Below are 12828 nucleotides of genomic sequence, written 5' to 3'. Positions count from 1 at the left end.
TGTTAATGATGGCATTGTCTCAACACAAGTTCAGCCTCTGCTGCTGACCTTGTCTTTCCTGCTCACGGGCTGTTAAACTAGGAATTAAAGCAACCCACACCAACATCCCGGGTCTTTCCTGTTCAGATCCCAAGGACTACAGTAGCTCTGTTAGTTTGTGGTAGGTTTAAGAGCATAGCAATTGTTAATTATAATTGATTATACTGGCGAGAGTGTTTTCTAGTGTCCACCACCTCCTAGGCCATTGTGAGCTAAAGAATTAGGTAAAATAAGCCACTTGCTATTTCAGAGCAAGGCTTTGACTTCTTATATATGGAACAGAAAACAGCAGCTTGCATTAAGCTGTATCAGAATTCCTTTCCTCTGCCATCAATGTCAATATCCGTTGCCTTTCAGGAGCTTTTACTTTCCTATGGTGGGAAGCAGGGAGCCTGTCCTATGCTCCATCTCCTGTCCTATGCTCCATTGCTGGTGGCTCACGTCCAGACTTGCTGCCTGGCAGCCTCTTTTCTGCTGAAGTAGTCAAAAAATAGTTAATGTTTTTGGACGTTCCGCTGGGATGAATGAGGCAATTCATACCTCGGAGCTATTGTTGTAGGGTTTTGTTCTTTGTTTCCTATTGTAAAATGTCTGGAAACACAGGAAGATGACAGTTGTATTGGTTAATAGTTTGAAGACTTTCCTCAGCTGCTTGAGGGGTTCGAACCAATCTGAAACCAAAAGCCCGACTGCTTGCCCACAGCTCAGGACGGGGGTGTGGTATTGCATTGAGTTACACATACCATGTAATGCTGAATGGCAAATGGAGCTGGGGAGCTGGTAATTTACTGACCAACTAAATAAACCACCCTACCCTGAAGCTGCATTTCCTTTCATGGTGTAGTGCTGAGCGACTGGAAGATGCTTGGCCTTGGAGCTGCGCCCAGATTCAAGCTGTGTTTTGTGGGGAGGGGGCAGCCCTGTTCAAGGCTTTACAGTTCACAGAATGGTTTGGGTAGGAAGGAACCTTGTTGCTTACCCAATTCCAACCCCCTACTGTGGGCTGGTTGCCCATCATCAGCACAGGCCCATCCAACCTGGGCTGAATGCCTTCAGGGGTTGGGCACCCCCAGCTTCTCTGGGCAGCCTTGTGCCCAGCGAGGCTCCCTCACAGCCACGTGGGTGCAGCTCCCACCCCGCCGGGGGAGCTTCGGCTGGGGGCGTGCAGAAGATGCTCGCCTTCCTAATCTCCCCAGCCCAGCCCCGGCTGTTCTATCTTTAACACTTCCTGTTGGTTAGAGGAGCCGGCTTGAAAATGGTCGTGTTTCCTGGCTGGAGGCACGGCGAAGCTCTCCAGCGCGTCGTGACCGGCCCCGCCGCACGCACCAGCACACGCACTGCCGGCATCGTGAGCGTAACGCGACCCGGGGGGCGAACCTCTCCCACGGCCGCATCCAGAGAGGGAGGCTGAGAGGGGAAGGAGTGAAAGGAAGAATAACAGCTCCGGCATTTCCCCGCCCGAGCCCCGTGTGCGTGCAGGTGGCGGGGACACAATAGCGACCCGCGCACCCCCAGCGCATCGCCGCCGGCAGGTGCGGCCGCTCCGCCCGACCCGTCCGCCCCCCTTCTCCCCCGGGGATGGCTCGGCGGAGATCCACTCTCCCATAGAGGGGATGGAGGCCCTTCCCGAGACAGGTCCCGCCGTGATCCCAGCCTTCCCGTGCCATTTCTTTTGTAATTTCGTTGATTTTAGGGTTCCCCGAGCGATCGAAAATCGCTCTTTGCCGCCGTCTTTAGGACCGATGGACGTAGAGATAACGGATTGTACCCTGTGCCATCCCCATCTCTCCCCGCTTCATCCTCCGGGCAACGTAGGGAGGTGCCCTCATACCCCCCTATCCCACCCCCATGCCCCAAAGCCCGCATGGGGAAGGCCGGCACCGTTCCCATCCCCCCGTTCCCATTCCCAGCTTCTCATCCCCACGAGCCCCAGCCCCCTTTCTCCACTTCCCCCCTGGGCCCGGCTCTGAGCTCTCCCCACATCTTCCATCCCAAATTTCCCGAGGCCGAGCTGTGCCCGATCCCTCCCCATGCTCCATTGGGACGCTCAGCCACCCCAATCCTAACACTAATTAAGGACACCCGCACTGCATCGGGGGATGAAGGCTGCGGATGGGACCAAAGCAACCCACACCCCTTCCATCTCTTTCAGCATCCCCACCGATTTCTTTCGGCTCATTAAATTTAATTAAGAACGGAGAACGTCTTCCATCAAAAAGAAGAAAGAAAAACCCCCCCAAAAAGGAAAAGAAAGCAGAAAAAAAACTACCCCCCAAAAAAAACACCCAACAAAAAAACAGGGCCATAATAACCTCCGAGAGGACTAAAATAAAGGATCGCCATTCAGAGACTCGGGCAGAGCAGTGCAAGATTTTATTACTCCTTCTTTTTTTTCCCCTTCCTATTGCAGTGTCTTTTTAAGAGCATCTAAGCACACACACATAAAAAGCTAGAAGGCATTCCGGAGTTATTCCTATGCATATCCCTGCAATAATTTTCCGCTTTCCTTCGATAAAATTGCCAAATAATAATGAATCATTTCATAAATAATGGGTTTAGAAGCTTATCAGGGCAGGCGGGCCACTGCTGGGGCTTTATCTCTCTCGGCCACATTGCAGTAGTGTTCCGCTCTCCATACTAAATAGGAAACTGGACGTGATGTGGAATTAGAGCCTCCCCAGCTGAAGCCACCCCACATTACTACAAATATAGCCGCCATGCGTAGGCCACAAAATGGCTCCACTCACTTTTCCCAATGAAAAGCAAATGGTGAGTGGGGAGGGCCCCGCAGCGGGATGGGGCTGGAGGGGGGCACGATGGAAGGGGGTGCGGGGGGGGGGATTTTGGGGGCACGTAGGGGTCTATTTCAGTCTGTTAAAGACAGGTGGAAGGGGGAAGAAAAGCCAAATGCGGCTTTTCCACGGTCGGGCTTTTTTTTCTTTCTGTTGTTCTCCTTTGATTGGGGGGGGGGCTGAGGTTGTCTTTCCTTGCTAACCGCCCCCCCCTCTTTCTCCTCCGGGTGCGGCTCCCACTATCGGGGCTCTGCGGGGCCGTATGGGGCGATGCGGGGCGATGCGGGGAGATACACACTGCCCAGCCGGGGGGGGGGGGCCCGGCCTGAACCGACCGCCAAACGGCACATGGGGGTTTCTCCCCACCCCGTTCCCCATCCCTTTCCCGCTCCGTTTTGGGGCTAATTCTCCCCACCAAGGGCACAGGGAAAGGTGCGTGGCCGGGGTGGAAATTTCCTGCCCATCCACGGCCGCAAAACAAAAGGAGTTGGAAGCGCAGAACAGAACGGGCGGAGATTTAATGCCCCCCCTCCATTTTTCTCCGTACAATTACCTCTAAACGAAACGAAAAAGCGGCGGATTTGGGGCGTTTTTTGGGTTTATTTCGTTTTAACGAAAGAAAATAGAAAAACACCAAAGGAGAAGCCGGCGGGTTTATTCCGTTGTTTAACGAAGAGCAAAGCCCCCGCTCGGCATTTTGCTGCGGGGGGGGGGGGCACGGCTCTCTCCTTCCTGTTGATCGCAGCGGGGCCGCTCCGGGCGGACACCGGCCCCGGTCCTCCGCGCTGCGCTCCGCAGCTCCGGCAGCGGCCCCACTGCTATTAGCGGCCCCATCGGAACGAACCAACCCCGACCCCATCCGAAATCTCCTTCCCGAGGAGACATCCAAAAAAAAAAAAGCCCCACCAAATTCAGCCCCAAAATATGTGGTTTTTTTTCCTCTTTTTTTCCCTCTCTTTTTATTTTTCTTTATTAAAGTTTCCCCTAAATTTATTATATTTTCCCCCAACTATACCAGCTTTCCCCTTAAATTTCTCATCCTTTTCCCCCAAAGACACCACTTCTCCTCTCTCCTTATAACTACGGGCCGTGTGCCGGGGTCGTGCGCGGTGCCCCCGTCCCCTCGGTGCCATCCCCGTGTCCCCCAGACCCACCCTCTCTCTCCCTTTCTCTCCCCCCCTTCTCTTCCTCCCAGGCTTTAGCAGTTTTATCCCGATGCGGGTGTCCTTCCTCTCTGTAAAGTCGTAAGTACCTCGAGGTGGGAGGAGTAAATTCAGCCTGACACTGAGAGCGCTTTTGTTGAAACGGGAGAGACTCGCGGTGTCCCTACTTAAATATGACACATGTGAGTAATCTCTTCCTATACAATACGGGAATAGGCAATTAGATGCTCTTTCTGGAGGGCTGGCAGGGCGGGGGGAGGCAGTAAAGCTTTGGGTTGAATGGCTGATATTACTATTACTGTTATTATTATTATTACAGATGGAGTGGTGTGATCAAAATAATAATAATAATAATTTCCTCTGGGGTCGGATCAACCCAGAAATGATAATAATTGACCCAAAGCGAAGCAGCGGGGATGTTGGGAATGAGATCTGCTCCGTTATTTACAGGGAGAGGGAAAAAGAAAAAAGAAAGACAGAGCGAGGAGGGCGGTGGGAGAAGGAGAAATAGTCGCGATAGCGCTGCCCGCCCTCGGCTCTGTCGCAATAGTTTCGTTATAGGGGAGAAAGAAGGGAGCGGGGCCGCAGACAATTGCCGTGCGCGGCCGCGGCTGCTCCGAGCCGGGGCCCCTTCCTCCTTCCTGCTGAGCTCATGGGGGTGCGGGGCTTTGTGCGAGCGTTTCTCCCCCCCATTGGGCAGCGCCTGGAGCTTGGTTTCCATGTTGAAAATTAATAACAATTATTCTAATACGAATAAAGTAAAAAATCCCCCCCCCCAATGGACCGAAATGTCCTCAAAACGGAGCGGGGAGAACCCTCGGCCTCCTTCGAGTTCCCTGTCCCTGTGAGTACGGTGTGTGTGTGTGGGGGGGGTTCCAGGGTCATTGGTACAGGGGCACAAGGGTAGGGGGGGTGGAGGTGTTTCGGCCTTGACGTCACGCCACCGCTGCGTGACATCACGCCGCCGAAGCGGGGGGACCCCCCTGTCGGGTTCGGGCCACCCCGAGCGCTGCTCTCCCCGTAGGACGATGGACAGGCCGCCCGCCCCGCCGCCCCCCAGCAGTGACCCCCGCGATGCCCGCCGCCACGACCCCGAAGCGGAGCCCACGAGCGAGCCCGACAGCAGCCGCGGGGGCATGGAGCCTCCGGCCGAGCCCCAGCTGCTGCTCAACGGGGCGGCCAAAGAGGCGGGCCGACCCTCCCCCGGGCCCCCCGCCGCCGCCGTGCCCGTCATCGAGTTGGTGCGCCGGGGGGGCTCCTTGGACATAAAAAGCCGAGAGGCGGCGGGGGAGGCGATGCAGAGAGCGCCGGGCGCCGAGCCGTGCCGCGCAGCCGAAGCCGCTTGCGAAGCCCGCATGGTGCAGCTGAGTCCACCCGCGCTGCCTTTGCAGCCCCCCGGCAGGGCGATGCTCTACAACCTGGGGCAACCGCTGGGCACCATCGGCAGGTCCGTGACTCCCCACGGCCCCTATCCCGTCCCCGGGGCTGAGGGGAAGGGGAAGAGGGAAGGGGGTTGTTTGGGGGGAAGGGGGTTGTTTGGGGGAAGAGGGTTGTCTGGGGGAAGGGGATTATTTGGGGGAAGGCTGAGTCATCGCCAAAAAGAAAAAAAAAAAAAAAAAAGGGAAAAGAAAGGAAACTTTGCAAAGGAAGAAAGGGGGAAAAAAGAGCAAAAGAACGGAACGAAAAACTGTCGTTCCTAGAGTGGGGGAGGAGAGGAGGGGGCGAGGGAAAGCCTGGCAGAAATACCACGGGCAGAGCATTTCGCTGTGGCCCTGTAGTGGTGTATGGGCAGGAAAGGGGCTGAGCTGTGCGGGGCTCCCGGAGCTCCCCTGCTCAGCCCCAGGGACGGCAAATGGCCCCACGGGCACAGCGCGTATCCCACGCCGGGCTCCCCTCACATCCCTCGTGGGCTGCGGGGTCCGCGAGCATCTCCCGAGAGGTCGGGGCCGCCTCACGCTGCTCTGCCTCTGTTTGCAGCGGGTTCTTCGGCGAGCCGGACTCCTTCTCCATGTACGGCAGCAACCGGGTGAAAAGGAGACCGTCGCCCTACGAGATGGAGATCACCGACGGTGAGTACGGGGAAAAGCCCGATATGTGAAGGGGGAATATGGTGAGATGCAGAGGATGCCCCTTCTTGGGGAAGGCACAACACAGATCCGTGCACAGCGTGGTTGGTGCCGTTGGGCGCAGTGTGAGGAGCTGGTTAGGAGCAGCCGGCCCCACAGGTCCCCTCTGAGATGAATAGCAAAAGAAGGCACCGCGCTGGGGGCTGTGTTGAGGTGTGGGGTCCAATGGTGGGGATGGGTTGGTGGTTTGGACTGGATGGTTATGCAGTCATTCCCAACCTCAGTGATTCTATGGCTATAGAAATAGACATGCTGTATTCTGCAAAGTGGACAACATTTGGTGGTATCCAAATGTTTGGCCCCAGGTGTGTACAGGTAGGGGCCAATCTCGCAGATCCCACCTCATGTCAATCTGCAGAATTAGGGTCAGTCTTGGGGGGGGGGAAATACAAGTACTGGACGGACATGAGGAGTCAGCACGTGTCACCACTGCTGGGCTGTCCCTGTGCTCCTGTGGGCTCAGATGGTGAAGGCACACTGCAGGGGTGTGCAGGGAATAGAGAGAGCACACAGTGATGGTGCCACCCTGTACAAAACACACACACACGTGGAGATGGAGGTGTGGAAAAATATCTGAGAGGATATTCTGTCATTTCAGAAGCTCGTCTTCTTGCTGTTTTCTTTCCCCTCAGATCTGTAATTAGGATAACAATTCAACCAGCATTGATCAACCCATTGATTGGAACAAAATCCAGGCATAACTTTGCAGCCAACTGCTTGGCTTCATTTGGGGGCTTCTTTATGAGAAACGAAGCCCTTCCATTATAATACAGCTAAGGGGTATTTTAAATCTCTCCACTGCTTGACACATTTCGCCTTGAACCCATTCTCTCCTCAATTCAGTTGCTGGCACTGATGTAAGAATCAATCATTGTAGTGGCTTCAGAATTTGTTATATTCTTGATCTTGTTTGGGGAGGCAAATGGGCAGGTCGATGTTTGATTTCAGCATTTTATGAGGTGGTGACTCTTAGTAGGCAGCTTCCTGTGTGTGAGATCTGTTGGAAGCCTGAGAAGATTGAGATCTTTGGATAATTAACATGATCTGCGTATTTTTTTTCCTTATTCCCTTGTGAGTGCTAAAAGATGTTAAGCTGCACCTCCTAAATCCAGGGCTGTGTGCTCTATTTTGTCCAGAAAGAGCATTTATGAGCAGGAATTGTCTTGCTATAGGAGATGGCAGCACGTTGTCACTGCACTCAGCAGAGCCAGGCAGCTCCGTTGGCTGAGGTCCCCTTGGTCCCCACAAGAGGAGAGATGGAGTGTGATGGGAATCCCACAGCCCATCTTTTAGGGTGCAACTCATCAGTGTGTTAAGTGAAAAACTTTGCTTCAGAATTTGTGATGATTTTCACTGCCTGTGATGTTTCCTATTCCTTCCAGCACGGTCATTCTCCCATAGTCTCTTGTGGTTGCTGTGTCCTTCCACTGCCAGTTAGTCCTAGAGGTGAGGATGGAGGTGGCAGATGGCAGTGCCTCTTTCCACTCACTGCTTTCTGTGGATCCAAGGACCTGCAGTCTTGATTTTACTTCTGGGTAGACTTCTGCTGTGTGTCTCTCCCAGCATTAAGGCAATGTCACCTCATGCCATCAGGAACTGCCTTGATGAGCTAAAAGGAGAACTGATAGAGAATGGATGATTGCATTCCTGAGCACAGGAACACCTCCTCTGTTACATGCCCTATAGGAATATGGCTGTAAAATTAGAGATTTAGCTGGCACTGACAGTAGCAGAGCCAAATGGTCATCACTGGGAACTGGGAGACCCTTCTCAAGTCAGTGTGTGATGGAGAGTGTCTGCACTGATGTGCAAGAGGGAGCAGAAGGTCCATGGGCCAGCTGGAAAGCTGCTTTGTCTTCCTCCCATGGTCACCTTCAGGCAAGGATTTCCACTGTGTGTTTCACCAGGGCGAGTCCTGCTGCCCCATCACATGAAGCACCCAGAGAACTGGTGATCTCTGCCAGCTCCTGATCCCAGTGACATCAGGGCAGAAGGAAGATCTTGGGATCTCAGAGCTGTTAAAACCTCGGCTTATGCCTATTTCCCCTGTCCCAGTGATGTGACTTTTGGGATAGAAAAATAAAGCCATCTGGTGAGCTAGCCTTTTAATAGGACCTTTGTTGCTGAGGTACCCTAAAAATACATGTAATAGTGAGCCATTCTGCTTGGAGAGCTAAATCTAGGCATATCAGGGGGCATCCCTTCCACTGAGCAGGAGCTGTGGCTGTTGCAGCTCCTTGGTTAGCTTCCTGCTGGTTCACTCCTGGTTCTGTGCCTCGATGATGGGGCTAAAATAAATTGAGTAATTTAAGAAATGAGCAAATTATTAAATGACCAGTGAGGTGGTGGAGTATCAAGAACCATGGAGACGAGGGACTGAGGGATACGGTTAAGAATAGTTTTGGTGGTAGCTGGATGGTTGGACTGGGTGATCTCGGAGGTCTTTTCCGACCCTAATGATCCTGTGATGCTATGACCCGGTGGGCACTGTTAATAACTGTGTGCCATTGCAATTGCAGGTCCTCACACGAAGGTGGTCCGCCGTATTTTCACCAACAGCCGGGAGAGGTGGAGGCAACAGAACGTGAATGGAGCCTTCGCAGAGCTCCGCAAACTCATCCCCACGCACCCACCAGACAAAAAGCTGAGCAAGAATGAGATTTTGCGCCTGGCGATGAAATACATCAACTTCCTGGCCAAGCTGCTCAACGACCAGGAGGAGGAAGGAAACCAAAGGGGCAAAGTGAACAAAGACTCGGGGATAGTCCAGGAAGACCTCCTGCAGGACATGCTGTCTCCTAACTCCAGCTGTGGAAGCTCTTTGGATGGAGCAGCGAGCCCGGACAGCTTCACGGAGGAGCACGATACGCTCGACTCCAAGCACGCACGGAACCTGCACCATGCCATCCTCCCCGTCGAAGGCAGCGCACAGCGGTGATGACCCCAAATCGCTCCCCGAGCGCTCAGAGGGTTACGAGACCCAGACAGGTGGGATTTGGGACCTTTGGCTCCCCGTCTGCTTGGCCCAGGTTGGCACGTTGGCCAACCGAATGGGATGGACGCTCGGTGTTTAGGTACGGGATCGTACGAAGAAGAAAAGCATTGAAGACGTCTTCGTTGTACATACTGACTCTGAGGATGGGAGGGGAATGCGGCCAGCACCCCTCCAGCATTCTGAGGGGTTTTTTTGGGACTGCCTGAGGGTCGCTTCTGAAGTAGTCACGCGGCCGGGACATGAGGAATGAAGCATAGGGCTGTGGAGCTCAAGCAACTGGTCCGAGCCATGCTCCCATTGACCAAGACCTTCTGACTGTATCTTTTTAATGAGGTGAAAATGCCCTCAGCAAAAGAACTATTAAAAGGATTAAGACTTTCTTTTTTTTTTCCTCTCTCTCTCTTTTTTTTTTTTTATTTTTTCCAATAATTTTTGTCCCCTTTCCTTTCCCTTCTTCCTAACGTTGGATTGTTTGGGGTGTTGTATTTATGACGTGAGGTTCCTTCTGTTCAATGCCGTCATGCAGTATCCACTGAACATAAAGGTACATAGGGTGTTCTGTGCTCCCCGCCGCCCCCTGAGCTCCCAACCCTGTGCTGTAACACAGTGGGTGAAGTCCTGCAGTGGTCTCCTCAAGTTTCCCCTGAGGTTTCTCATAGGGCTGAGCTTCTCTTGAGGAAGATGAAACTCAGAGATGGTTAAGGAGAGAAAAGTTGACTAGCGATGCCTCCCCTTGAAGCAGGGGCTTTTTCGAACGGGAAAAAGAAAGTGAAAGAAATCAGTGATGCATCAACAGTTTGTGTGTACATAGGGTTATAAAAGGGTTTCGGTGGTATGCTTTGAGTTTTTTGTTGTGTGAAAGTGGTGGTGGTAGTGCATCCCTGCAAGTGCCCACAGGCTGGATGCAATTAGACAGTAGGAGGCCCTTGATGGGCTGAAGCTGGTAGGAGCTGCAGCCTTGCTGTATCCCCTGGCATGGGGTGAATGCTGAGAGCACTGATGGGATCACCCCGAGAGCTTAGGGGCTGCAGTGCTGGTTTGGGGCCAAGCGTCAGTGCTATGTGGTTCCTCTGTTTCAAACCATGTGCAGAGGCTGCAAGGCAAAGAAATCACTGCATTACACCACAATCCAAACATGTCCTTCAGAAGGGAGAAAGCCTTTGAGCTTGGTTTTAGGGCCTCTTGTAAATAATAGGCTGAGACTTTTCTCAGCATGGAGCAGGTGCATTTGGTGCCCAAGCCAGGGCTTCGAGCCCAGCCCCAGATTCTCAGAAACCAACAGCATCCCCCATCATGTAGTGGGGAGAAGGAGGACAATGAACCCTCCTGATTCCAGACCCTGCATACAGGAATAGCTTAAGCAAAGGGGTTACACTGGGGCACTGCTGAACATGAGGGGCTGCTGTAGACACCGGTGTGGCTGGGGATGGGCACGGGGTGGTGACCTGGGGGGAGGAGGGTCTCATTCACTTTTTTGTCCAATTATTGCAAGAAAAAAAAACAAAAACCACCAACACTCTGAGATTCCTCATTCCCCAGAATTCTGGTTGTTTTTATTATTATTATTATTATTTCTCCCTTTTTGGTAACTGAACAGTTGGCCAATGGTACAACCTCCTCAGTCCCCACATGCACACCTGCCCATAGCACGCTGCCGTCCTCCCGGGGTATGTACAGTTGTCCTTGAATCGTGATTGAATGGTACATTTCCCCCACCCACCTCCCCTCCTGCCTGCTTCACATCTCTGTGTGTGGAACATCGTCCCGGTTCTGTTTTGAGCAGTGCTGCCGCTCAGCGTAGTACAGTGTGATTGAATCCTATCCCCTCCATTATTTCCTCCCCCAGCCCCATCCCTCTCTCTGCTGCCCATCCCTTTGGCTTTCTGCTTTTTCTTTTTCTTTTTCCCTTTTTTTTCCAGCAGAAACTAAGTAACCAGACCCAGGTACCCTGACTCTCGACCCACTGTGGATGTGCTATTTAGAAAACACATTTGTTGTAATGTGTGTGTACATATAAATATATATATATAATGAATATATCAAGAATATTTCTAAATAAAGTTTTACAAAGCAGCCTCCACTCGCTTTCCTTTCTTCCCTTCCCTCCCCCCCCTTTACACCCATTGGCATTTCAGCTCTGTGCCCAGCTGGGAAAAGCTGCCAACAGCCAGCAGATCCTTTGCAAAACCATTTCCCCATCCTGAAAGTAGGAAGGAAGCAGTGGTATGGAGCAATCCCCTGTCTTGGGCGGGTGCCTGGGTACCGTCACCCACTGTATGCATGTCCCCAGAGGTACCCCAGTGGTGGTCTTGTCCCTCTTTGGGGGATAGGGCTGCTGGGGGCAATGCTGCTGTGTTCAGGGCTGGGCAGTACTTGGCTACGGCTCAATAGGCAGTGGGTAGTTACAGGAATCCTTCCTTTATTTTAATTAAATAGGAAGAATAGACATGTATGTCAGAGCCTGGTGCACTCTAAAAGCATTAACAAACAGTTGAGCTGGTGGCATCAGTCGTTTATATGTATATGTAAGTGTATATTTATATATACATAAATATGTGTCATTTACAGGCAGTGTTGAAGGTGGCATAAACACACATTCACATCATTTACAGGCTATGCTGAAGGTGGCTTATGTACATGTATATCTATATCATTAGTAGGTTATACTGAAGATGGCACATATACACATATACATCATTTACAGGCTGTGTTGAAGGTGAATGCAGCTGCAGCATGCCACAGCCATGCCGTGAGCAGGAGGACAGAGCTGTTCTCTTCCATCCCTATGGCTTTGGCAGTCACTGTCAGGGTGGGCAGAACCCCAGAGCTGAGGCATTGGGTGTTATCTGCCACCAACCCCATCACTGCTGCACAGATGTTCCAACCCCATCCCCGCTCTGTCCCGGATGGAGCCGATAGCTCTCGCACCCTTTATCTCTCCCTCCCACATCCCATCCTGCTCCCCTCCCTCCCTGCCCAGGACAAGTTTTTCTCCTCCTCCCCCTTCGTGCAACCCTTGCAAGTACCCAAGGTGAGGGTTTACAACGTCTCCCTATACATATACACTGAATATACAGCTTTATGGCAAGTGCTGGGAAGGAGTGGTGCCACTCATTCACTGTGTCACCCCCGATGCTTCCACTCCTGGTGGAAAGTTCAATTTCTCTTTCACCATTTGTTAACTTTATTTGTTTACCATGGTGACGAGCGCTATCCCAGCCCCAAATATTACCTATGTTTGGGTAAAGCTCCTTAAGGCCAACTCTTACACAGAAGACAATAGACTGGGTGGCTCTGGCCCTCAAACAAACATGGGTTCACTGCTGTTGGTGTCGGATGGAGCCAGCTGGTTATGGACATCACCTTCAGAAGTGATGGGGATTTTGGACCATCTCCTACTGCAGGGAATTGTTTGGCAAATCACAGAATGGCACTGAAATGTATTTTGTTCATCCACCTTCCTCCTGTGCCCCTGGTGATACGAAGGGCTCCCAGGGGCAGAAAAACCCCTGTCACATTGTGCTCCTGTGATGGCTGTGGCACAGATGAAATTAGGAAGGAGGGGAAGTGGCATTTAGATAAAACAGAATTAAAACTATAAAAAAAAGAGAAGGTAGGAGGAACTCACGCTTAGAGCCAGCAAAACAAGAAGCTAAAAAGCAAAATCACCCCAAATTTGTACAGCTCTCATTGTTCAACCTCATTATTTGGCT

The 12828-nt window shown here is 52.3% G+C and overlaps 1 protein-coding gene across 1 annotated transcript; it reads left to right on the top strand.

Moving 5' to 3' along the window:
• The first annotated feature begins 2699 nt into the window (after nt 1-2699).
• On the top strand, nt 2700-11080 carry TAL1 (TAL bHLH transcription factor 1, erythroid differentiation factor). The gene is made up of 5 exons (XM_072343150.1): nt 2700-2808; nt 4027-4176; nt 5019-5441; nt 5972-6063; nt 8640-11080. Coding segments are annotated over exons 2-5 (936 nt in total). The 5' UTR covers nt 2700-2808; nt 4027-4174; the 3' UTR covers nt 9059-11080.
• The last annotated feature ends 1748 nt before the right edge of the window (nt 11081-12828 follow it).

The sequence above is a fragment of the Excalfactoria chinensis genome, chromosome 8 (assembly GCF_039878825.1).
Source record: "Excalfactoria chinensis isolate bCotChi1 chromosome 8, bCotChi1.hap2, whole genome shotgun sequence".
NCBI classification, from domain to species: domain Eukaryota; kingdom Metazoa; phylum Chordata; class Aves; order Galliformes; family Phasianidae; genus Excalfactoria; species Excalfactoria chinensis.
This window is presented reverse-complemented; position numbering and strand designations above follow the sequence as displayed.

Excerpts from the sequence above, each read along its gene's own strand:
- TAL1 (XM_072343150.1), top strand. Across the intron at positions 5,442-5,971 it reads CCGCTGGGCACCATCGGCAG|CGGGTTCTTCGGCGAGCCGG; the intron begins GTCCGTGACTCC and ends CTCTGTTTGCAG. Across the intron at positions 6,064-8,639 it reads CGAGATGGAGATCACCGACG|GTCCTCACACGAAGGTGGTC; the intron begins GTGAGTACGGGG and ends TTGCAATTGCAG.